At 40.7% G+C, this 27,216-nt stretch overlaps 1 protein-coding gene across 25 annotated transcripts in view; it reads right to left on the bottom strand.

Annotated features, from left to right (window-relative positions):
• The window catches only part of ank3a (ankyrin 3a), a 103,047-nt gene that overhangs the window by 30,798 nt on the left and 45,033 nt on the right, over window positions 1-27,216 (bottom strand). For 6 of the 25 annotated variants that reach the window (XM_051960260.1, XM_051960246.1, XM_051960259.1 and 3 more), the window contains exons 12-30: window positions 26,495-26,593; window positions 25,544-25,642; window positions 25,365-25,463; window positions 25,070-25,267; window positions 23,382-23,480; window positions 20,920-21,018; window positions 17,687-17,884; window positions 17,385-17,483; window positions 16,617-16,715; window positions 15,324-15,422; window positions 15,098-15,193; window positions 12,356-12,428; window positions 12,107-12,163; window positions 7,177-7,300; window positions 5,482-5,493; window positions 3,150-3,252; window positions 2,371-2,421; window positions 1,649-1,758; window positions 727-759 (exon numbers count right to left, since the gene is read on the bottom strand). In XM_051960260.1, the coding sequence (XP_051816220.1) occupies window positions 727-759; window positions 1,649-1,758; window positions 2,371-2,421; window positions 3,150-3,252; window positions 5,482-5,493; window positions 7,177-7,300; window positions 12,107-12,163; window positions 12,356-12,428; window positions 15,098-15,193; window positions 15,324-15,422; window positions 16,617-16,715; window positions 17,385-17,483; window positions 17,687-17,884; window positions 20,920-21,018; window positions 23,382-23,480; window positions 25,070-25,267; window positions 25,365-25,463; window positions 25,544-25,642; window positions 26,495-26,593 (1,847 nt within the window). The remainder of the gene's footprint in view (window positions 1-726; window positions 760-1,648; window positions 1,759-2,370; window positions 2,422-3,149; window positions 3,253-5,481; window positions 5,494-7,176; window positions 7,301-12,106; window positions 12,164-12,355; window positions 12,429-15,097; window positions 15,194-15,323; window positions 15,423-16,616; window positions 16,716-17,384; window positions 17,484-17,686; window positions 17,885-20,919; window positions 21,019-23,381; window positions 23,481-25,069; window positions 25,268-25,364; window positions 25,464-25,543; window positions 25,643-26,494; window positions 26,594-27,216) is intronic. The other 19 variants (XM_051960262.1, XM_051960264.1, XM_051960261.1 and 16 more) reach the window with 14 other exon arrangements.

Consider the following 27,216-nt stretch of genomic DNA (forward strand, 5'->3'; position numbering starts at 1 on the left):
AAAGAAGAAAAGAAAGGACAGGACGATAGAGAGGGGGGAAAAAAGATGCTTTGAGTTCTGAAACTTGGCAGTTCTCACCTTCACTCGCCTCGCTTTAGAACATTAAACACTGTCTGAAACTAAACAGGGCGCTAGTGAAGCTGCAGAAAGTTTAGTTCCGGTTCTGAGGCTGAAGGTGAGATTGTTGGCAAAGATTCAGCAACTCTAAAGCAGCGTTCAGTGATCAAATATTAAACACCTGCACAAATGTTTCACCTACATAGGGTGTCCCAACCTTCAAATTAAGAGCATGTTTTAGCATCCTGTCAATATAATCAATGACACAAATGTGAGTAAGGATGGGTTGGGTGCAGGCATAGAAAAGTCTGGTTGTGCAGTTTTTACGAACTGACTAAAACCAAATGAGAAGCTATTAGTTCTGCACTTTTCTCTTTCTTAACTGTATGTTGCAAATATCCCCGTAAGGTTTTACCAAAGATGAAGTTTTAATGTGCACTGTGAGAGAGTGAGAGAGAGATGGCACATCAATGAAAGACTCCCAAACACATCGACTACACACTTCTACCATCTAAGCAGTGCATATGAAACACCACCAGACCACACGGATGAGACGAGCACAGACTGGAGAGAGAAGAGACAGTGACGAGATGACAGGGAGACAGAGGTGGAGGAAGTGAGTGACATCACTGCGGCATCATGGGTGAAAGCAGCGGACTCAGTCATCACCTGGAGTCATACTGAGGGAGCGGGGAGGAGAAGCTGCAAAATAAACACATGGAGACAATGCAGGAGGCAAACCCCCAGAGCCTAGTTTTAGTATCAACATTTCACAATCACTGCTGGGATCTGAAACAACTACTGAAGACGAAAGAAAAACTACCTGGGTAGGAAAGAAAAAATCAAGGGGAAACAGAATAAATAAAGACACATGACGATGACGGAAATATTATAAATAGACGCACAAAACTCACAGGGGATAATAATGAGTCAAAAATAGAAATAAAGAAGCAAAAACTGCACATGACAGATCCCAGTAACACCAAAGAAGTTTTCAATTAAGCTCTGTGCAAAGACAGCACTGTCTATTTAAAGCAGACCTTAACACTTTATGATGTCATATATTCAAAGTGTGCGAATGGCATGAAAGCGAAATGTTATCAGCTTATGCAAAAGGGACACACGAGCTGCTGTATCATGAGCTCACGCAGAGCCTGTAGTTTGTGTCTGTAACGGCAGAAATAGCAGGATGTCAGGGAACATGGAGAGGAAAGGGGGGGGCAGATTTCTGGACCATGTCTCCAGACTTGTGGTATGACATGAGGGCTTTAGAGGATGAAGTGTGTGCTGTAATGTAATGTGTAAAGCAGCGGCACTGCAGAAATCCCACAGCCCTGCACCTTGTCTGCATCAGTGCTGCAGGATTTGCTGAATATTGACTCTTTGGCGGGAGGGGGGAGAACAAAAAACAATACAGTTTTGTGCAGTAAGCATATAAAAATGTGTGATTTCTGCAATAGTCCTATGGATTTACATGCACTACGTGTCTGTGTATACACACGCGCTCGACAGCTTTTGCATTTGCTCTAAACGTCTGCATGCTGATAAATGTATGCTGGCAGATCGGATGAGACGGAACAGCTGATCTTACCCGGAGTGAATGGGGCTGGACACGGTGTTGTGGCTGTGGTCCATGGTGTCAGGAGTCCAGCTGTAGCGTCGCATACACTCCGAACTGTAGTCTCTGGTCACAGCAAGGTGCTGAGGAGAAGAGGACCCAAAGATAGAGGTGAAGAGAAGAGAAATAGTAAGTGATTTAGGAACAGGGTAAGGTGAAGAAAGGAGCAGAAGAATAAAGATAAAAACGAGTAAAGATAAGATGGGGAGATGAGAAAGACAGACAACAGATAAATCTCTGAGTAGACATTCCCTCCCATCTTTTTTCTTGATTCTTTTGTCATGCATGGTATGAAACAATGAGCTTCAACAGCTTCTAGTTCTACATTTGTCAATTCTCTACACAGTCTCCCCACAGTCAGGACAAAAAGAAACAATAAATAACATCCAGAAACATCCAGTAAATCTCTTACCATGACTTTGCAGTGGTCAAGACATGCAACAATTATGCTCACAAACTGGAAACTTGCTTTAATAAATACATGTGAACAGTGAATCATGAGGCTCATGTAGACTGAAAGGAGCATGGGAACGAACGTTCACTAAACACAGCACGAATGGAAGAGATGAGAATGGCAGAGACCCAAAACAAACAAATATACAAAAACTGAAGAGAAATGGAAGCCAGACCAATGTGACGGTGACTGAAAACCAACAAAACTGACGAATGAGTCAGACATCCATCAACATTTATACCTTATTGAGCGGATCAACCAAGTAGGAAATGTCTTTACAGACACTCTGAAGCTTAAGGAAGAAGAAAGACAGTTCAGAAGTTGCACTGAGGGCTCTATGTGGTCCAGGCACATGAACTTATGCTGATTTGTTCCACTGAAGGATTACATTTACACCAAAGAAAACATGACGATGAGATCATCCAATGATATAGGGATCTACATTCAAACTATAGATGACTGCAGCTGAAGCTTCAACCATTAATGGAGCAAACAAGATATATTTTACAATTTGCATATTGGGGTTAAGAATAATTTAAGATCCTGGGTGATGTTGAATCCAACAGTATATTGTGAATATTGCTATTGAATCTAAGTGGTTACAGTTTCTGTTTTTCTTTTGACCACCAAAACAAGTGCTAGACAGGCAGGATGAAGTCTGCAGAGCACTGCCGTTTTCCATGAGAAAGCAAACCGGGGCCTCTCAAAGCCCTTAGGTTTGAATAAACTCTTCATCGAGGTGCTAAACACTCACCCTCAGCACTTTGGCAAAAGCAGGCCTGGCATTTACACTACTTCTGTTATGACCTTTGTACAAGACAAGTAATGCCACCCTGCTCCCTGCTTTAATCTACCCAGCCTGTGTTTTTTATCAGGCCATTGACAGAAAGTTTGAAAAGCGCACAGTAAAAGGTGCCAAAGAAAGAACCAGACTGGGAGAAAGAGAAGAAAGTAAAGAGGGTGACAAATAGTGGAAAACAGAAACAAAAGATGAAAAGGATGGTAGGAAACTGATCTTACCGTGTCCTTTGTGGGGGCCAGAATCTCCTCAATCATCATGCTGTCCCGAGCGAAGGAGCTCCGGTTGAGTGTGTTGGACCTATCCGAACTGAAGGAGCGGAGGCTACATGTTACCACGCAACCCAGCGCCGCGGGCAACAACAAGTGACGGGCCGGGGAACACGGCATAAAACAAAAAGCAAGGAATCCATTACTACATGTAACCTCCAGGGAACCGAGTTTGTACTTTTCTGGACAAAAGGAGTCCAAAAGTAGGAAGGCGGAAGAGCCCGCAGTTAGACAAGGATCAGATACTGCAGCAGGTTATTCAGAGATGGAAATGAGAGTCACAGTGTGGTCAGTTTGTTTGCATTACGAGATAGAGGCAAAGAGGAGAAGTTGGCAGACTGGAGGACAACAAAGACTGCTGTTATGACTATTTCTACATGACAGTGTGGTTGTGTCACGAACACAGACGCAACTAAGTGTCTAAATGATGAAATATGACAGTTCAGCGGACCGGATCTGCACCTGGCTGGCAGGTGAGAGAGTAGAATTGACAAATCTGCGTAGATCTTGTGTTAATGACAGCAAAAGATTTCCTCAGAGGTATTTCAACCGTTAATCCGACTTGAGCTCAAAGACTGACACGTCTTTATTCTAAGATTAGCTGACCTCGACCTGTTTCAGAGCAGCAAAACACAAAAAGGGAAGCTGGTCTTTTCTATCCGTCTTGCTGCAGTCTGCTTTATGGCTGTGTGTGGTGAAGTGTGCCTATTTTTGCAGCCTCTCGGGCTCGATGCAGTGCTGTAGACTCCTCTCAGGGATTTTTTTTTTTTTTTTGCTACAGGGATTTGATCAGTGCAGAAGAGCAAAAACGACGCCTCAGTCACTTCAAATATATATTATTGTGCGTCTGGGCATTTAAATACTGCGTTTTTTTGCATGCTTGCACACGATTAGGGGCTCAAAAAATGGCATAACACCCGGCCGACAAAGCTGACAACTCTTTCCCTGACTCTCTCTGAGTGTATACTGTATGTGTGTATTGATGTGCCATGCGTGTGAGTGCAAAAGGGGGGAGGATGGGTGAGCGAGGGAAGGGAGGGGGGGAATGCAGAGCTCAGCGTGTTTGAGTGGGCACACTATTCAGCACAGAGAGAAGCCCTTTATTCAGCAGAGCCTGTCTACCCCACCGTCGAAGTTACCAAGCAACTCTGTGCAGACTGAATGGACTCGCTGGCATGGCAGCGCAGCACTAGCTCCCCCCGACCTCCCCCCTTTCTCCTCTGTTCTCACCCAAAACCCTGTTTGTTCTTCACAGCTTCCTCCCTCTTTCTCATTCTGTCCATCCTCCTCTTCTTCCCCTAAACATCCCTGATGTTCCATTTTCCTTCTCTGGTTTTCGTCCCCCTCGCTCGTCCTCTTTATCTTCCATTTCTGCGTGACATTCTTCTTTACGATGCCCCATCATCTCTTCCGCTCGCTCCATTTTCAAGACATGTTGTTGCAGCTATACTCTGCATCCTCCACTCAAATGAAGATTTTCTTCTCTATCTTGCTACATTCATCCCTCCTTCCCCTTTTCACACCTCTCTATTGATTTCTATTCATATTCAAACTACACTTCTCTTTTTCGATCCAGCATCTGCAGAGATACATCGGTGGGTTTTAAGAAGGCATCTGTGTGGCCTCAAAGAGCATCCATCTATGTGTCCGTCTACGAGTATGTGCCGCCCAAGTGTCAGTCAGTGCATTTCTAAAGTTTCCATCTCTGCAAACCGTAATTTCACAGCAACAATAATCCTGAATAATTCCCAAGACATGTCCAATTACTAGCATCTGAATAAAGTCCACAAATGAGATGGATTATTAATAAAATGATGTGTTTGATCCCTGGAAGTTACACTTTTAGCGACACTCCAAAAAAATACAAGTAAGTGCCGCTTAAGAACAAGCCACATCAAAAATGTCAGGGGATTAGTCCACAAGGCTACACAAAGCCCCACTTATGCCTCTTTTCCACACCTGCTTCGAAAAAATACAGACATTTTCCATTTTTTGCAGATATGATGATTTTTGTTAGAGTGATGAGAAAATAAGGTGAGTGATGGATCGGCTAAAATGGAGGTGATGATCTCAAAACACGGCAACAACTAGACAAGTCTGCTATCACAAACACTGGATGACACAGATATATGATGGATGAATGGTGGTTTGGGTTAGAGGCTTTATGGGTGGATGGTTGGGGGGTTAAACACTAATTCAGGGAGTCACAGAGGGGAAGGAGACACCAATCACAGCTAATGCTGCCTACTGTTACTGCTACTACAACTACTGCTGCTTTTCTTACCTGATTCTAGGGCTAGAATGAGGGACAGGGTGCAAGAAAACAAGGAAAAGAGCAAAATAGAAGAGTGAAAAGCAAAGCATTTGGAAGACATTCGAGCATGATGTGGCTTTCTTTTTTTTTTTTTAAACCGTATGACATTGATGCTGTGCTTTTGCATGGTTTGCGCGCTTCTAAAGGCACCGAATTCGTCTCGGGTTCTCCCATGAGTTTGTGTTTATGCAGCCCAGTCGAAAAGCAAACCATGCAATGTCGATGTCATAAACGGAAAGGTAAGGAAAAAAGGAAAGAACTCGCTCAGCATCACACATTCACTGATCAATAAATTAGTTTATACACTTCACAGCGTCCTGCAAAGAGACATGTCGACAATTTTAAACACTGTTTCAGCTCACAAACTTTTCCACTAGTGTATGTACGGGCCAGTATATAACTGAGGGACTTTTGAAGTCCATGGGAGATATCTTGCATTCATTTTTATTAAAAGTTAATGTTTTTCAAGGAAGTGTGTTAATTCCAGATCACATGACTTGCGCCACATGATGTCATTTCCTCCTGAAGAAAAGACTGGAAAGACTCCAAAGCTTTCCCAGTTATTAAATATAAAATAGTGTGTGAATCAAGTGTGCATTTATGGCATGTTAACAGGTTTACTATATTTTCTTTAGAAATAACTTTCAATTTTACTCAATTGTATATATAATATTTAGAAGAATCGTTCTCTAAAAATGCCATGTGGTGTTTGATTTTACACCTGAAAACAGCAAAAATGTCAACTATGTTACAAAAAGTCGTGCAATTATATATTGACCCGTGCAATTACAGAAAAACAGCAGCAAAGTTTCTGAACAGTTTTGGCATCCATGTCTGTGTTATACTTTGTCTACAAATCTGTAGTGAACAATAAAGACACAATTTTCTCATCATTTCACAGTTTTAACCTGCAAACAACAACTCACACAATTCAGTTCAACTCTGCAGAAAATCTTTCCAAAATCAACCCATCGGACAAACATGTTTACCGGGGATCTCTCTATTTAATTCAATGTTTCCCTTGTTTGCTGTGCCCTGCTGATGTTAGCAGCTTCCTGTCACACTTAGTGCCGTTGTTTTTTTTATCAATCCAGCCATCACAGTGCATCTGCCATCTGTCAGCGTGGCCACAATGCACTCTGGGGCTGCACAGCACTTGTCCTGTTTGCTGCTGATGTGTTTTCACTGAGGCCTGCCAGTTTTCCACTGTTTGAATCTGTAGTTACCCCCTCGAAGTGCAGCTGTTGGCTCCAGAGCATCAAAAGGTATCGGCTTCTAGCTCTTTGTGGTGTACCACGTACGGGCCGATTGTAATTTTTGCCTGCGTTTGAATGAGGTCACATAAAACGCTGAATCATTTTGTCAGGTTGAATCATTGGATGGCAACTTTCCAGCTGCGTTCTCTGGCGATTTCCATTATTGTGTTTGTGTGCCTGAATAGAGCAGCTTTATATCATATACAAACATATATAATCTGATCAGGAGCAGCATACACAGGATGTCAGATATGGCATCATAAATCTATGTTCTACCACAGCATCAATGGCAAATATGACATTTCAGTTAATGCAGTCAGATAAACATAACAATGCAACAGTATGAGTTAGGTGAAGTAGCTGACATCAGTGCAGCAGTTTTCATCTGACATAAATGACAAGTGCCTACCTGGCTGAGCGGGCTCCGATGCTGAAGCCCATGTAGCCCTCCTGAGGGAGGGAGTCGTCCCCCAGCTCCTTGAGGTCCTGAGGCCGCAGGTATTTGTCCGTGTCTCCGGTCATCGCATCCTCACCTGGTGGAGGGGATGAAATCATAAAAATCCTCCTGTCAACTCCTAAAAAACAGCAAATCCAGGCAAGAGAGGCGATGCGGCACCCCAGCACAGACAAACAAGCTCCCACTGCCTCCACCAGGCTCCCTCCTATTTGATTAGACTACTCAGAGAGGGCCTTGGAGATCCATCAGAACCACTAAGCCCCACACAGGCTGCCTCACTGCAACTACATAGCCCACTGCAACTTTTCTCCCTTAATTTGACAGCGGAACATCAAAATGCAGCTTAAGCACTGACACTGTTTGCAGAGGTTAGACAACAATCACATGAGAGAAATGCCATCAGATCGAGCAGCAGAGCCACTTTGCGGTATATCTGGAGCTCTCCGGTAAAACCAAACGCAGCTCCTTTCACAAACACTCACAGCCCCGAGCGCAGCAGAGGGTGTAATAACGATCAGAGGCAGAGAACGACCAGCAGAATGAGGAAAAAAAGCAGAGAGAAAGTAGAGAACCACACCGCACCTCGCTCGGCGGACCGGTGGACGATGACACGCCGGTCAATGAAGCCGCCGGAGCGGCTACAATGTTTCCCCTTCTCCCTCATGTCCGGCTCTGTCCTGCCTGCAACACTCTGCTCCTTCACCGCAGCCCCTCCCTCCCCCTACCTTCAACACTGCCGCACTCCGATCACACACCAACACCAGCGTCAAGTCAGAGGACACCCAGAGCAACAACTTCCTGTGGGACTTTTCAAAATAGACTCAAGTGGTGGAGGGGATTTAGTAACAGACCCTGACTTTCCAGGTTCAAACCAGGACAAGGTAAATTCCTCAGCAGCAATAAAGTTAAATTATACTATAAACAAGCAATTAAATTCTTCAGTAGGCCTGTTTATTCATAATATTTACTTTTTTTAATTATTTTAATAGTATATACACTACCGCACAATAGTTTAGTCACTTAGAAATGTCCTTGTTTATGAAAGAAATGCAATTTTTTTCAATGAAGATAACATTAAATTCAACAGAAATCCAGTCTAGACATTGTTATTGTGGTAAATGACTACTCTAGCTGGAAACAGCTGATTTTTAATGGAATATCTCCACAGGGGTACAGAGGAACATTTCCAGCAACCATCACTCCTGCGTTCTAATGCTACATTGTGTTCGCTTATGGTGTTGAAAGGCTCATTGATGATTAGAAAACCATTGAGCAATTATGTTAGCACATTAATAAAAGCATGTAAAACGTGAAATTGCCTGCGCGACCACAAACTTTGGAACGGTAGCGTTTATCCCACATCATCCACAACTGAGACAAAAATGCTGTAAACATTTAATAAATACCTGCTCAAGTAAACAGATGGATGACAAATGTAAACATGCATTATTCATATTTATCCCAGATCCACTGTTAATACTGTCATTTTTCCATATCTTTATTCCCACATTTATCTATCGGCAGATTATTTTGTATCTTGCACATTCTATTTATACATTTGCCCCTCTGTTTATACTGTTCCTTATCTTAACACAGTATCATATTTTATGTATTATCTACCAATAGTTCTACTAATGGAAGAATCTTTGCAGTATCATTGCATTTAACTTTTAAGATCTTATTTTCCACTCTCAAAGGAATCTGTGCAATATTGGAATTTCCACATATGTAAGAATCTGTGCCATATCAACAGTGTTCATTTCTTGTTTCATATTTTCTACTGATGTTGCCTTTGGTACTGTAAGACTGCAAATTTCCATTGTGTGGGTGCAATAAAGGCTTATTGTATTACTCACACATCTTGGACATTCATATATCTTGCATATTTAGATGCATTTATCACACTGTAATATATTTTAACACTTTTATAATGACATTTTGCAATAAAATGTACTTTTTACTGATTTTTGTGCACCTCTGTTTAGATACTAAGCAGCATTTGATTGTTTTAGCAGTTGTACTTTGTGCAGTGACAATAAAGTTTAATCAAATTTAAGTTCTAAGGAAGCCATCACATCAGCACATGCAGTTCTTGGACAACACTAACACAGAATAATGCACTGTTACCTCAATGCCAACCTTTTCCAAAACTTAATAAAATGGGAAAATTTGCATGTATAACATTATAATTCAAGATGAAGTGCATAGCTATAATTTGGTTTTATTTTGGTGGTTAACTTGATCATCTAACTTCCTGTATTTTTCTGGCTATTTCTGTCTGACTTGACTTAAGTGGAGAACAATCGGCTCCCGACTGCTATAATAATGTATCATCGCCCCATTCAAGCTCAGATGCCCCACTACACACACGCACACACACGCACACACACACACACACACGCACACACACGCACACCCTCCTGTTGTTGCCTATAATTTAAAGGTGAAACATCTTCTAGATTACAGACTCAAAGCATTTCTTTGCTCCTTTCCTTCTTTCGAACAGAAAAAAACTAAATAAGCACAAAAACCCAAATCCTGAGTGAACTGTCATCCTTCTGTATATGCAGGAGAAATAAACACAATAAAATAGACGAACACCAGGCCTGATGAGTCACACTATTTCCTTTCCTTCACATTCTTCTTCTGTCTCTATTGAAACTCCTTTTGATGCACCCAGTGACTTACCTTTGTCCAACGCAGCCATATTGATCACAGTTCAGCTCTTTATATTCCCTGGGTGATTTCAGTTTATCTCTAGAACTCCACCAAAACGTCCCCAGGATAAAACGCAAATCCACAGAGAGAGCCTAAGAGCATTAAGCAGTCCATTCAGTGCAGCTTTCTGTTGCTGATGGAAAAAGTTGCCCTCTCTTCACCTCGACCACTTAACTCCACTCCGACCAACTTGCGCGCTAGCGGCCGATGCGCACATCTCTGTCTTCCGTCTTTACGCACGGAAACAGCATTCAGGCAAGTTTTTGCGCCTCTTCGCTGCACCGAAAAACCACAGGACACAACGCTGGAGTGAAACCTAAGAAGTCCAGCTGACATTGGCGGCCACACCGGGGTTAATTCTCCTGCGGGCGGCTCAAAAGAAAGCTCATCTCATTGGATTTAAAGAGAGAGAGGGAGAGTCTGCGCGTCAACAGCATCCACAACGAGAGCGTCAAGTTGGGGGCCGCGCTGGAGGTGTTTACCGCTGTGGTGGAGAGCTCAGTCAGCTGATAGGGTCGTTTGCTTGGGAACCTCAGCTCTGGAGAGGAAAACTCTCACTGAGGGCTCAGACAGGGAGTCCTGGCTGCATGTCAAAACTGGGAGTACAGGGCTGAAATAATGACGAAACAACCCCATCCTGCAACGATTTTGCCATTTAAAAATAAAAAGAAATCTTGAGCAACTGGTCCTTCCTTCTGCACAGTGACTCAACCTTGCACAAGAATAGTGCATTTGTAACAATTATGCAAGAGAAACTTTGTCAGTGAAAGACCTTTAGTATGCATAAGTGCAATGATTCTCCTTTAAGGCGTTATGGAGGCACTTTGGATGAGTTACAGTTAAGTTGTTTTCTATAGATAGCAATTAGAGGCTACAGTGGTCTATAGAAAGCATGAGATGAGTGTGTGATTGGCACAGGCAGGCCACAAGCACACAACAGCCAGAGACCTTCTCGGTGACTTGTTACAGTCCTTCCAATCTGGGGCTTAATAGGATTGGCTTCCTCCATATAGGATTAAAGAGAGTTGTGGAAACTCTTTTCTCCCTCTAACTCTTTCACACAAGCACACACACACACACACACACACACACACACTGAACATGAAAAAAAACACCCAATAAAGAGGAAGGAGAACACAACAGTCAACTGCAACCAGCCCCCCTGCTATTGGGCAAAGTGAATATTAAGGCCACGCCATGCTCAAGTACAATGCTGATGAATTATGTACACGGTATAAACAGTTTATGGGCAGCACACGAGGCCATGGATACTCGTATTTATAATCCCTGCATGGTAGTGATAACACACTGTGCCAATGAGGATCTTCATCATACGGCTGCAGAACATCCACCATCACCTGATATGTGTGTGTGTGTGTGTGTGTGTGTGTGTGTTTAGTCTCGCTGTATCACCTGACAAAGAAACTCCACATCCCCTAAGCAACAGCCCATGAACGAGCTCATCAATTTTACAAGCATGTTGGTTCTGCGGTTCCAAAACAAAAAGACCAAAGTAGGCAGCGACAATGCAACTTGTACCATAAACATGGCAGTGTTTGGCTCGGCAGGGCTATTCTACTGCTAACTGATGTCGGTGTTGTGTCATTTGTTGATAGTTTTACATACAGTGAGACTAAATTATCAAACTGAGTGCATGCAGGTCTCTTCTCCGAGTTACACTGACCTTGCTTTAAATTTTTTTAGAGCAGCTCTTTTTAAAGAGGATGGAAATTTCTATGACACTTCACAGGGTCTTTGATGAGAAGAATAATGGAAGAAGAGACTTACAGTTGTGCCAGATGATAAAAATAACAAATGTATTTCTAGTGAAAATAACATCAGCAGTGTCAGTTTGTGAAGAGAAACAGGAGTTGCAAGGTTCAAGGGTAATGAAACAATGAAATATCTACTTTATCCGATCTTCTCATTGGCTCCCAGGATGTAAATACGTTGAAAACATCATGATAGCTAAAGAATAAGAACGACAGTCAGTATAAGTGGGTGTTCTGGCTGTTGAGTGCATGTATTCTGATTTTGCACCGAAAGGAGCAGAAAAGCTAAAGAGTAATAGAGCAAAAGCTTGACTGTTAGCTACAAGCAGGGATTTTTCTGATAAAGTGTTAAAGCCAAACAAACCAACAACACATCAGTGGATTCAAAATACCTTCATCACCATCAGAAAAAGAGTCCTCACTGAGAGTTTCTGGCACATTGAGCTGAACTGTGTGATTTGGATACACATGCACATGTTAATGAAAAACGACATCACATAACACAGAATATATGGAAATCATGCATTCTACTGATGTTAAAACAAGACAAACAACCATTTGCGAGTATTGATTAACTTCATTTTAGTACTCGATGACTGGAAATGAGAATGAAAAGAAGTTTTTGTAAACTTTTCACATACCTTCATCGTCTGACATGTCGAGGAACTCGTTCATGGTCTCTGGGACGTTGATTTTGTGTTTTTCTGATGTACTCTGCAGAGATGAAAAACAACATAAGCAAAAGTGATATTATACTTCAGAGAAAGACAATCTAGATCAGGGGTGTCAAACATGCGGCCCGAGGTCCAAAACCAGCCCACCAGAGGGTTCACAGTGTCCCGCGAGATGAGTTTGTAAAGTGTAAAAATTAAAGAGAAGACAGTAAGTGCAAATTGTACAGTTATAAAACTAGAAATTTAAAATAATTTTTAGACATTGACACGTTGTTTTGATCATAAAATAGAATACTACATTGTTGGTTGTTCTTTTGTTGTTTTGTGTCTGATTTTTGTAATATTTTCTCTTGTTTTTGTTGTTTTTTTGTCTTCTTTTGTCATTTGTCTCATGTTTTCATTGTTTTGTTTTTGTTGCTTTGTGTTTCCTCTTTGTCTCACTTGTGTTGTTTGTCTTTTTTGTCATCTTGTGTTTTTGCTTTATTCATTGTTTTGTGTATCGCTTTTGTCATTTTGCCATTTTTTGTCTCGCTTGTGTTGTTTGTAAAAAAAATTTGTCGCCTTGTTCCTTTGATTTATATTTTGTCTCTTTTTTTATTTTGTTTTGTGTTGTTTGTCTCATTTTTGTCATTTTGTGTCTCATCTTTGTAATATTTTGTCTTCTTTTCTTGGTCTTTTTTGTTGTTTTGATCATAAAGCAAAATAGTATATCGTTCAGTTCCAGATGACTAGGTGTAGATACACTGTGATCTGTAAGTTGTAATGTGTAAACTGAGGCAAAATGTTGTTGAAATTTAACTTATTTTTCTTCAGAAATTTCAGACTGTTCATAACGTTTTGTAAAAAAAACATAATTACTTAAATGTGAACATTTTCAGAATGTATTTTTTTTGCACTAAAAGAAAGGAAAGATTTGGAGTTGTGGTTATTATAGGTTTAATTCTCTGATTTTACTGGTCCAGCCCACTTGTGGCCCCGGAACTAAAATGAGTTTGACACTCCTGATCTAGATTCAAGAAAGCTGCATTTTTTTTATTTGGCATTTGGCAATAAATCAAGTAGTCATTCAAGTTCACTGTTTATACTTGACTATAATGACATAAACAGTGTCTTGCTGAACATTTACACCCCTTGCCATCCTAAGCCTGAGCTATAAAAGCGTCCTTCTTGATATTCTTACAGCACAAAACCACATCCCTCCCCACCAGCTCACTGTTCACAGTTTACAGCCGGCTGCAGCACTGAGCTCTGAGCTACATTTTGGGATTTTCCATATGAAAATCAGAAAGCATATCTTGAAGATTACCCACATTTACATGATATCACCTGCAGCTCAGACAACTGCAGTCAGTTAGTGACAAGTCGAGCATTTACATTCCAAGCAGAGTGAGCCCTGCACATATGTTTCCTAATATGGACATTGGTCGTGGCTGTGGCCCCTTTCACAGCAAGAAGCAACCATCCTATAGGCCGTTTTCAGCCCCATAACTGACCAGCAAACGTCCCACAGGCTGCAGATCCAAGAAGTCTCAGCACAGTGAATAATAGATCGACTGCACACAGGTGTAGGGAAATGACCTTGATCTTTCAGGTACGCCACTGTAGGCAGAGGCAGTTATGACTAATGCACTTTTCTGCTGATCGAGCTGAATCCTCGCCGACCTCTCCGTCCGGCTCTTCACTCTGTCCCCTGCACGCTCCTGTCACCTCGTCATCATCCTCCTGCCCATTTTCTCACCCTCCTCCCTCCTCCCAGTCAAACTATGTGGAATCAGATCACTGCTAGTGACCTCGGCTACATGAGCAGAAACCTTAAGCTCCAATCTAAGCCCTCTCTCTGTCTTAATCAGGACAACTTCACACATGTGACGCAGCGTGACTGACTGACTTGCTGGCTGATTTGCAGTATTTACACTCTCACTCCGCTCACAGTAAGCTGCTGGCTGATTGGTCCAAGGTTATATTTGGGTAACGAGTCAGTTACACCATTGAGTTTAACACAGATGCTCAGTAAGAAGCAGCCAAGTGGCTTTGAAGACAAATACCTTTTGATGTAGATATTTTTTTAAACTGATCTAAAGTTTTTAGTGGCAAACAACTAAACTGTTGCTATTAATCTAACAAATTTTTAGTCTGTATCTCCTGGTTGCAGTGCTTTTAGGTAGAAAACTGCTCAGAATCCTTCAATGCATCACAGAGGAGAACTTTTGTAGTAAACCTGTTGACATGCCATAAATCCACACTTGACACACGCTACTTCATATTATATAACTCTGAAAGTCTTGGATTCTTGCCAGTCTTTTCTTCAGGAGGAAATGACATCATGTGGAGCAGGTCATGTGATCTGGAATTAACACACTTCCTTGAGAGGTGTTTTTGTAATGGGTAACTTAGTTGAAAGTGATTTCTCGGACATAGATATAATTAGTCACTTTCCATATAAAATTTGATATGTTGCCAAAAAAAGAAATATCTGTCATGATTATCTCAACTTTATACAAAGAACACAATCAAAACATTTTTTAATAATCTCATTTTATCATTGTTTAGATAATTATGGAATTTGCAAAGAAAAAAAACTTCTTTTTTTTTACTTAAAAAAATGTGTGCAAGATATATCCCACGGACTTCAAAAGTCCCTCAATTACATATTGACCCAATAGAGATTATGTGTATTGAACTATCTGAGACATGAGGGACGTGTCTCACCATGGTGTTCAGGTTTTCATCCGTCACAGGCCTCAGTGTGTCCACCACAGAGATGTAACCGAGACGGCGGGCGATGGAGAGGGCAGTGTTTCCATTCTGACCGGCGACAAACAGAGAGGAAGTTATTCACAGGAGGCGCACAGGCACACAAAACGCAATTAGTATTCCATCAATCTTCAGCCCTGTTGGAGAGTGTGTGTCTGTGCCAGTGTGTTTGTGCACTGACCACGGTGAGCTCGTTGGCCGAGGCGCCGTGCTGAAGCAGCAGGTTGATGATGTGGGTGTGGCCCTGCTGGGCTGCCTGGTGTAGAGGAGTGTACCCGTTCTACACAGAGACATGAATACAATTAGTTAGTTAGTCATTTGTTTGTAAGACCAGAGGAAGAAAAAAAATCGTGCACAAGAATTACGAAGATATGGCAGCAATAGTGCTAATAAAAGTATGCTAGAATGGTGGAATATTGCTTAAAGAGTGTCTATAAATAAATATTTTTTGTGGATTTAAATACAGTGAAACATTTTTAAAAAGCAATTTTACAGTCACACATTGTAAAAAAAACAAACAAGCCCAAAACTAATTAATATTTCTCAAAAAAAACAACAGATTTTTGGATGTGGACATTATGTTTTTGTTTGTTTGATTTTTATTTATTTATTTATGTGTGTTATTTCATTGCAGTTACCATGTACCGGTAAATCTTTTTACGCACTAGATATAACCTGTAATTAAACAAGACGAGAAATCTGTGCAACACAAAACTTTTTTACTGATTCAAATACAGTAAAATATATTAAAAATGTGTCAGTTTAGAAATGCTATAAAAGTACTTTAAAATAACATTGTAAAGATGTAGATTTTATGTGTGTTATTTACACATGTAACAAAAAATCAGTTATTCATTTACTATTATCTACAATTTAACACAACAGGAAATTCCCCAAAAAAAATGCCATTTTTCTTAGCTTAATGTACATAACTTTTCTGCCAAAATAATAGCAAATATCTGTAAAATACATGTTTTCCCCCCAAATTTGAATACAGCAAAAAATAGCATCATTTTAAGGTTGTTGCTGTTGCTGGTGTGAAAGAATGAATTACCATTTATAACAATACAGACTTTTGATGTGGAGAATATCAACAGTTTTGGTCTGTTTTTTGTTGGTTTGTTTACTGTCAACGTGTAAATAGCACTTATTTTTCTGTGATTTTAGTTGATATTATCTGTAATTTCACAAAACAAGGAAAATCTGTAAAAAAAAAAAAAAAAACAGCAAAATACAACAACATACAGCTTGTAACATAGTTGATATCCAGTTACTTTTTATTAATAAGTGATTGTTTCCATAATAAATAATTATGGAATTTGTAAAGACATGATCAGAATGAACAAAAAACACATTATTTTTTTACTTTTAATAAAAATGTATGCAAGCTATAACCCATGGACTTAAAAAGTCCCTCGGTTATATATTGACCCAGCTAAACACTATTAAAAAACATTCATTTTCCCCCGTGTACCTTGGTTTTGCCGTTGACTCTGGCTTGGTTCTGCAGCAGGAAGTTTGCCATCTTTGCATTGCCGTAGTGACAAGCCACGTGCAGCGGAGTGTAACCCATCTGCATGAAGGGCAGTAGTTGGAGGAAGAGGCACACACATGAAAGGGCGAACACAGGAAAAGATGAGGAAATGTTACCTACGTACGCCGAGTGAAGGCCTCATATAATTACGTGCCAGTTTCCAAAAGAATCGGCTCTTTTGCAAGGATTTAAAATTTCTGGTGCAAGCTTCACTTCTTAGCACACTTCAAAACTGCATCATATTTCATGTCATCGTTGCATTACACGTATGTGCATAAAGATAATGGAAATGAGTGAGTGAATAACCTATCCTCTGTAAACAACTGTCCCGTCAGCACAAACGCACAACAACTAACCTTCAGCTAGTACAGGTCTGCCTCAGTGAACGTGAGCAGCCTGCTACGGGAGTGTGACTTAATATTAGAGCATGTACGAGCTCTTGTGCATTTCTGTGTGTGTGTTTGCTGCAGTGTGAGGTGCATCCATAAAGACATCAACACCTTCCACTCAGGTATCAATCCTTTATTTATGCAGCACCTGAGATGATTGTGGATAAGAGACTGCGTGAGCGTATTTTTCCGACGCCTTAAATACACTGAAATTGTGCAGAAATATCCGGCACAAAGACAGGCATATACAGCAAAAGTCAATGATGGATCAGTCTTTGGCTGCAAATAAAGAATTATAGGCCTTTGTTTTGTGCTGTACCTTTGTTTGTGGGTTGACATCAGCCCCATGGTTGAGAAGGACTTCTGCAACATTGACCTTGTCCTCCTGAGCTGCTAAATGAAGTGGTGTAAGTCCGCTCTGTGTACGAGGAAAAGACACCCAAAAGCACGTCAACACATAAATAAATCTGCTATGGAGGGAGCACAACACAAGACTGAAACATGCTGTCTCATCAGGAAACAGAACAGGATGTGGATTCATGTCTTTTTCTGCTTGGTTGAGAGTGACCAGGTAAAAATTTGCATGAAAACAGTAAAGCTGGTGTAGAGCAGTGATTGTACCTTATTGCACACGTTGACGTTGGCGTTCTTGGCCAGCAGCAGTGACACCAGGTCCACGCTGCCCTCCTGTGCTGCCAGGTGAATGGGGCTGATGCCTTGCCGTGTCACTGCGTTGGTGTCAGCGCCGTACTCCAGCAGCGTGGTCCCGATGTCCATTTGGTTCTTTTTGGCAGCTATGTGGAGCGGCGTGTAGCCATTCTGAGGTGTGGAGGAGAGAAAGATGTAAATGTTAGGCTGGTGTATTATTTTATCCGTTTTAATATAATAGAGAACCGTCTAATTATGCTCGGTGTTGCATAAAACAGGAAATATTATCAGCAAGTGTTTTCTTCTGTGATGTATTTCATTCCATTTTGAATCAAAATGGAATTAGTTTGTCACATTGCAGACTGAAGTATGGTTGAAGCTGTAGGGTCACTATGGCAGCATTTACACCACACTGTCATTTTCATTATTAAGGATGCACCATATTGGATTATTGCCAATACCAGAAATTCAACATTTTCCAATTAATTCTGGCCTATTGCGAAACATATGCACATATTGTTGTCTGGGTCAATATATAATTGCGGGACTTTTTCTAACATAGTTGACAGGTATCATAATTGACATTTTTGCCGTTTTCATGCCTAAAATCAACATGGCCGCCTATAACCAAACACCACATGGCATTTTTACAGAAAGACTCTTCTAAATATTATATATACAATTGTGTAAAATTGAAAGTTATTTATACAGATATTGTAGTAAACCTGTTAACATTCGATAAATCCACACTTGACTCACACACTATTTTATATTTAAAAACTGGGAAAGCTTTGGAGTCTTTCCAGTCTTTTCTTCAGGAGGAAATGACATCATGTGGAGCAGGTCATGTGATCTGGAATTAACACATTTCTTTTAGAGGTGTTTTTGTAATGAGTAACTTAGTTGAAAGTGATTTCTTGGACACAGATACAATTTGTTATTTTCCACATAAAATTTGACACCTTGCCAAAAAAGAAATATCTGTCATGATTATCTCAATTTAATAAAAAGAACAAAATCAAAAATAATTTGTGAATAAGCTCATTTTATCCTTGTTTAGCTAAGTAGAAGGCGGTTGTTAATAAATTCGGACAGATATTTAGTTGACATTTTAGTGATATCCAGTCATTTTTTATTAATAAATGATTGTTTCCATAATAAATAGTTATGGAATTTGTAAAGCCATGATTATATGAACATTAAAAAAATGTATTTATATATTTTTACTTTTAATAAAAATATATGCAAGATATATCCCTTGGACTTCAAAAGTCCCTTAATTATATATTGACCCTTCTACCTAATTGCAGAGAACATCCAGTCTCTTCTATTGTTGAATTAACGTATTATTATACCTACTCTTATCATGATGGACCACTGGTAGGTGCTTTTCATATGCAAAGATTTACAGGTCAAAATAAGAAAACTACTTCAACGTACATCTAAGACATGCCATATGTTTTCCTATTTATTCTCTGTTTTCATATTTTCTGCCTGTCAGTCATTTTATTCTAAGGCCTCTACTGGCTGATACTGATGTGCTGCTATTATCGTGCATCCCAGCTCATTATATCTGCAATAACTGATATAAATGTAAAGAAAATGACAGAAAACACACATTTCTGCACTCGTGGTGGTAGACTGAATGAACCCAAACCTGAATCAAGCTCAGAGGCGTCAACAGACGAGTAGATAAAAGTCAGAATAATAAACTGCTCGTGATATTTTCAGTGTAGAAGAGGACTTTACGGGTTACAGAGAAGTCACGATCCAGATATTTGACCAAAAAAGTCATAATTTTTGCATCCCAACATAGTCATAGCAGCAGATATGTCCAATTCATAGACGACCATGAGACTGGAGTTTGTTTGTCAGGCAGTGCGGACTTCAGGATAGTTTTGCTTATTATTATTAGGAAAATTCATCCTCCTTAAAGAGCAGTGAATGAGCCTCTGATACCTCAGACGCAAAGTCAGTTGGTTGACAGTGAAAAAGACTCGACACAGAGGCTGAAAAGCGACCAGTGACCTTTCTGGGTTTCTTCACTTTACCTACTGTAGAGAGGAGGACCTTTGAGAAAGCATTTACTGTGAATACTTTTCTGTGTAAGGAACTCCACTGGTGGCAGCAGGAGTGCTTTGAACTCCACAGAGGAGTGGGCGACTTTAGTTTAAATGAGGAAGTGTGGAATTTATAGAGCCTCTATGTTTGTCTGTCACTGTGTTTGTGCTATGACATATTACTTCCAAACCTTTAAATAAAAGTCTAATTTCACTTCCTGAATCTTGTAAAACAAGCCTCATTTCACCAGTCAAAAATCATACTTTCAGATCCTCCCGTTTCAGTACAGAGATATCACACATGAAGCATGTTTCATGACACAACTCCGTGATGTCTCACTGCTCGCATTTGTACGGGAACGCCTCCAGACAACAACTCCGCTGCACACAGATTGATCCCTTTCCAAAAGCACTTAAATTAGACCCAGCACCCTAACTTTAGAAACCAGCCAGATGAAAAACAATTTATAGACGGAGAGAATCTCAGAGTAAAGGCAGGCAGGGAGGAATGACTAAGAGTGTGGGAGGGGAAGGAGGAAAAGTAGAGGAATAAATAGAGACAGATACAGATTAAGAAAGAGAGAGTTGGGAGGAGACCGAGCCAGCGACAGAAAGGGAAAACCGAGAGCAAAGATAAATGAGCTTTACGGGCTTTGGTCCCCGCTTGCTGGGTGTAGATCAGCAGGGAAACAAACATTTTGGTTTCTGCTCATACTTCTGCTCCAAATCCTTCCTTAACTATGTGTCTCTAACCATGTGTGTTTGACATTTCAACTTCAAGAGCAGCAATTAAACTCATTTTTTGGCTTTTTATTTGGAAAACACACAACTTACATCCCTAGAACAGACAGAAAGTGGACTGTTTAAAGTAATTTACGACATCACCATCACCATCTTCCAAGCCCGAAATGCCGACAAAATGTGCTAAATTCCGGCCGGTTGAGTGATTTCAAAGGGCAAAAAGGAGAACCTGCACATTCACAAGGCTCCACAATATGTAATGGATGGAAATGAGGATCAGATGCGCGCACACACACAGATGGACGTTACACACAGAATGTTGTTAATGATCTGAGATGGCACTGAAAGCAAAAGCCAGGTGAGTTCATTGTAGCACGAGTGTTTTATGTGTGTTTGTGTGGATACCTTGGCGGCAGCGTGTGGGGAAGCTCCCTGATCCAGCAGCAGCAGAGCCACTCTCTGATTATCGTAGTGAGCGGCTACATGCAGTGGAGTTAGCCCACTCTAAAACACCCACGCACCCGCACACGCACACGGATGTAGAAACACATCCACGCACACAGGCATGCAACACAACACCAGATTAGAACACGCACAAGCACAAACACGCCGGTAAGTCAGAATGAAAGAACCAAATCAACAGAATGTTAAGAAAATGGAAGGGAGATGGCCATTAAACTGATGAAAGATATTTAGTACAGGAGACAGTTTGGAGCTTCATGCTGAAATCCTGAAGAAGAAGAAGAAGCAGGAGGAGGATGACATCATCAATTAGGACAAGAAAAGAGCGAAATGTATCTAAAAAATGTCAACTTTGCACCAGTTGTATCTCTATGGAGCCATTAGCTTTAGAAGGGGGGGGAAATGTTTTAAATCAATCGAGGAATTCTTGACCAATTTTGCAAAAAAAGAAAAAAAATACGATGCAGCCAGGATCACTCTTTTTATCCTACACAGTCTTCTTTCTTTTAAATTTAGCGCCTACATGATCTATAATGCAAATTGACTGCCATCATTTTGCTTAGAGACTCATCTGTGTTTTGATAATTGCAGAAAAATGAGCAAAATTGGAGATACATGGTTTTGACAGCAATGATGGCACTTTAATTTTATATTAGCAGGAGGAGGAGGAACAGTTTTAGTGTGCATGTAGCAGAAGCAGCAGCATGTTCTTATTGTTTTGATTTACAGATCCTCTTTAGACATGCTTTAGGACATAAAGGTTGGATGTTTAGAATAAGATGTGTCTGATATGTGTGTGATATACGCCTGATATTTAAGATAGTATGTGTCTGATACATCCCACAAGCGTCGGTAAAAAGCAGCTGGTCTCGTCTTGTAAGGTGTAAGATTCAAGAACCTAAAGTCTAGTTCCTTTTACCGAAGTGCTTATGATTACAATGAGCTTAATGACTGAATACCTGAGCAAATCACTGAAAAAGATCACTGAAAAGTACAGAATTGAGAACTATGTCAATAAATCTTTCAAAAGTTTCATTTCTACACACAAGATGTCTCCTATTTTACTGAAAAGTCCTTTCTCCGTGTCTAAATGTTTGTGCTGGAGGTGTCAAGTGTCTGCACCACAGGTAGACAGTCTTAAATTCATTTGTAATGCGAGTACAGAGAAACTTTCCCCCTTCAGCAAGTGAAACAGCCCCCTAGTGTCTAAGTCTGCACACTGAAGCTCAGACATCCGAGGGCAGAGATTATAGATGTCTGAAGGGGCTTTAAAGGCCATTTTTCTGTTGTGTCACCTTCCTCGTGTACGCAGAACATAACCTAGATCTTTTCCCAGATCTGAGTCACTCGATATGACACTGAATGCCTGGAATTACTCAGAAAAAAGTGTGCAGAGTATTTCCTGGTAGTCTCATAAGCGCTGTGTGGTCGTAGCAGTCATGGAGAAATGTGTGATATATTCATATTTTGGGTCAAAATGTCTCTTGGTTAAAGCATTAGAAACAAAATAGCTCTTTTTTTCTTGCCTGTGAAGAAAATCACTGTCATTAAAGTGCATTAAAAGGCCTGATTTGTGCTTTGTGTTTCTGACAGCGGGGCTGATTTTAGCGTGACACCAGCAGGCAGCGTGGAAGCTTCATTATCATACCTGACTGCCATTATGTTAAATGTTCTCAGATGGTGGCACAGACACACATCCAGCTAGAGCCAGTATGATTGTGCTAAGTAAGCCTGTCAATGTGTGTGTGTGTGTGTGTGTGTGTCGAGGGAATAAAAAGCAAATCTGCTTACAAGGTTTTTGCAACAGGACAGGCATCTGTTTGCACCGTTACCCTGTGATCAGATCTAAACCTGCCACTCCTCCACACACTCACCACCCCAGCTGCAGCATGGAAAATACAACTCAAAAGGGGCTCTGTTTACTCTCTCAGAGACAGACTGGATAAGGACAGGCGACAAAAAGACTTACAGAATGATAAATGGTCACAGAATCCTGATTTTAGTGTTTTTTGGCCACATCTAAACAGGGAAAGCTGACTGTGTGACCCACAACTAAAAATCCTCACAAAGCTTTTAACTGTTGTGCATGTATAGTTTAATTCTTAGTGTTTTATGTGTATATCGTCTACACAGCTGCGAATGATCCGTCTGATTGTTTAAACGCTTCTCCTGATCCCATCTCTTTTATCCAAGAAAACTATGGTTTTGACCTTGACACATCTTGTCAAAGAAATTCTGCAATTTAAGTTTACACCCCTGTTTCCGTGCCAACCGCCTCCCTTCTTAGACAGCTCATGTTTTCCAGCAGCTCCACATCTGAAAACATTCTTAAATGTTGGTTAAGATTAAGATGGCCTCCCTAAAGGGAACTGTCTGCCAGAACTCTCTCCTCTTTTTTTCCTCACCTTTCCTGCAGCATCAGGCGCCGCTCTCTTCTGTAGGAGCAGACTGGCCACTTCCATCTTGCCGTACTTTGCGGCCACATGCAGGGGACTGAACCCTTTCTGTTGGACACAAAGAAGACACTTAATTAAAATGAAAGCATGGAGAGAGAGAGAGAGAGGAATACAGAGGGGTATTCATCAGGATGTGTATGTTTGCATTATTTAGGGTTGGACTTGGCTGGCATGGGAACAGGCTCTTTTTATATTGGAACATAGCTTCTCACATAGTTGCAATAAACTCATTTGTACAATTGAGTTGATGCAAAAACACCGTTTTCTTGAGTAAAAAATACTTGATCACATAGTAGCATAGTGTACAAAGTGTCTTACTGCAGCAGCAAAGATTTTGCTTTTACCTAAACTGAAAAAATATAATGTTTTTCCATTCAAGTCAGTTTAGAGCATTTAAAAAAAAAATGCTTGGATGGTATTTGACAGCTGATATTATCATCAAAATTAACTTTTACATCAAATTACTTTATTAAAATCACAAATTTAGTAAATTCACTACATTTAAATGTGTGACAACCAATGAATAAATATTATCTGTGGACAAGTAATTTAGCTAGAACAGGACATAAACATAAGATTGTAACAGTGTGAGAAACCACAGATCCTCATTTCCTTGCGTATTTCACATCAAAAGGCTGTTATGTATAAAGTGATCATGTTAATCTTGGCTTCCTTCCTGTGTGTACGTGAAGATATTTAAAGACATTAGGTCATATTTTCCAGAGGAATGTGGGACTCCCACAGATTCCACGCTCTGAAACACATGACCTCATTGTGTGATCGGTCACAGTCACTATTTATACAACTTAAACATAAACTAAAGGATCATTTTAGAAAAGATACATTACTGGATAGACAGGTTAGCTTAAAATGGTTCAAAATGTAGTCAGTTTAATGATAAATTAGTTGCACAAACGTCACAAATGGGTCAAATCAAAGCTATCATCTTCCAATTCCCCTGATCCCACATCAGTATCAAATCATTTCCTTGAGCAGCTGACTCAGGTAGCATCCCAAAAGATGCTGTGTGTCTGATAGAGGCAGAGGAAGAGAGCACCATGGGGTTTACCCTTCATTAATCTGTTCCACTGACAGAGGTTACCTTCAAAGACAGCCCCCAGCAACATACCACACACATGCACTGATTGTGGAGAAGTGTCTCCCATATCACTTTTTGACCTTCATCTGTGCAATGGGCGACCACCACCACCACAAAAAAACTGCCTTATACTTTCACAGTTGAATGGATCGATAAAAACAAAACAAAAACTCTTAACAGGAAAAAACTGTGACTTTAAATCACTGGGCCAACACTAAAAACTGATCAATACTGTGTCTGGAAAAGGAACAAAACAACAATTTTAGTGCTTGAGGCAATGACGTCAAGATAAGACCTGCAACAAAGCCCCTTTTAAACTGTGTGACCGAAATTAATACAGCTGAGGCAGATTCTGGCCTCATAGCTGGAAATTATGCTTTAGTTCTGACAGCAGCATATCTCAGCATTTATTAGCTCCAAGCATCTCGGAGGCTACTGGAAACAGAAACTGGAGCCCACTAGTGGAGATAAACGGTACTGAAATGAAATCAGTGGACATGATCTGCACTGCTTGGTTCACCAGATGTGTGAGACTCACCTTAGTGGAGGAAGAGAGCGAGGCGCCGTTCTCCAGCAGCATGGCGGCCACGTCTTGGTGTCCTTCGCGGGCAGCCAGGTGGAGTGGGGTGTAGCCTGAGGTGGTGGCAGCGTTGGCAGAGGCGCCGCAATGCAGCAGCTGTTGGACGATGTCAACCTTCCCCAGCCGACTGGAGATGTGCAGCGCTGTCTGATCGTCCTGCAGAGAAGGAGAAAGTGACTTTTGGCTCCGTGTCCTAACATTGTTTGCTTCTTCCTTTGACATAGTGATTGATAAAGAGGCCCGGCGTTCTAACCTTGGACTTGGTCTCCACCTTGGCTCCGTTCTTCAGCAGGTATCGGACTACATCTGCCTGGCCCGCCCTGGCTGCCATGTGGAGAGCTGTCTCCCCTCGCTGGAAGACAAACAGCTGTCAGAGAGAGCTCTGAACTCCGAACACATACTTCTAAAAGTGCATTGCAATGATCCACTCACTACGTTTGTGGTGTTGGGTGATGCTCCGTGATGTGTCAGTGCATGGACGATGTTTTCATGCCCCATGAAGGCCGCCACGTGGATGGGCGTCAAACCAGACTGCAGGGAAACGGACGTGATGACCACCATGAAATATTACATCAAAAACAAAATCAACCCGTCAATTCACTTCATTAAATTGAAATTGAAATTAAAATGTGTACTAAATGGACGATGGTGCAGAGAAGCGTAAATCCATTCTGGTATAAAAAAGCCATTCAGGTGTTTGACAAATGCTGCAGTCATTTCGTCATTGTGCAAACTTAAAGAAATATCGATTTCTAAGCTTTGAGAATTTCAAATCATTTAAAAAATGCTTGTTTAATCTAGAAGCCTGAGAATGGGATGGCCCCACCACTTCTGGGGGATTTTATCAGAAAGGTCAGCCACCAGGGGTGACTGTGAAGTAAAATTTAGAAAGTCCTCCTTTGCACAGAATGCATCATCTATTAAAGGCTGCACAAACTGGAATACTTTACCTGCAGCTATCAGAGAAAGCTCCACTTTCGCCAGTTTTAAAGGACAGTGTAAGACATGGCTGACTGACAATCAAACGTGTGAACATTGAGGAATTCAGGCACTTTAAAATCAGACATTTTAAAAACAGGCACTTTAACGATGTGCACTTTATGACAGGCTATGCCAAGAAAGCACTCTTCTAAAACAGCAGCACTTTAGGGTAGGTTTAACCCAGTCAGTACTAATTTGTGCTTGTCGTTGTTTTACTATATTGTTTTTCATACGTCTGTATCCCTGTATGTTTTTCTTTTATGTGCAGACAACGGATGGAAATTAGCCTTGTGCTAAATCTGGAGTATTTACTGCAACCTTGTGTAGACTATTATGAGATTGTATGTTCATTAATATGCACCGTCTCATCCAAATAAATAAATCAAATAAATAGTACAGTACCTCCGTTACAGCCTGGATAGACGCTCCGTGCTTCAGCAACAGCTCCATCACTTTGGCTCTGTTCTTCTTGCAGGCGATGTGAAGTGGAGTGAAACCGTTCTGCACATAGAAAAAAAAAGGAAAAAATCTCAATGTAAAGATCGCAGTATCATCACTGACATCCAGCAAGAAATGAACCCTCAGCAGTTCTAAAACATCTGTGAATGTGCGACTGCTTAAAGGGGAGCAAATGATCCGAAAGGAAATGAATGTGTGACATCAAAGTGTGAAGAGTGGAGAGGAAACCTTTTTTTCTCTCAATTATTCCACTCCCTCTCAAATCCAGATGCTCACAAAGAAGCTCTTTTTCTCCCTTTGTGGCAGCTTCAGATCTTTCAGATTTTCAGAATTCCACTCTTCTACTACCTTGATTGACCCTTCGGCTCTCATTTGCACACAGTTCTCTGTTTTTCTTCTTATTTTTTTGATCACTAAAGGGAGAATCTATTCTCATTTTTCCTTTCATCATATCAGAGCAGCAGTAGCAGACTGGCTGGCTCATTTTACATGACCTACAAAACAAATTTCTCTTTCTTCTATAAATTCAATTCACTGTTTGAGTCCTGTTTGGCAAAGGAAACATTTTGTAGAAGAGTCTTTTGATTTTTTGTGGAGAAAATAGCCAGGACAAAAGTATCTTTTTTATCATATCACAGCAGCAATAGCATACTGGCTGGCTCATT

The sequence above is a fragment of the Acanthochromis polyacanthus genome, chromosome 15 (genome assembly GCF_021347895.1).
Source record: "Acanthochromis polyacanthus isolate Apoly-LR-REF ecotype Palm Island chromosome 15, KAUST_Apoly_ChrSc, whole genome shotgun sequence".
In the NCBI taxonomy this organism is placed as follows: domain Eukaryota; kingdom Metazoa; phylum Chordata; class Actinopteri; family Pomacentridae; genus Acanthochromis; species Acanthochromis polyacanthus.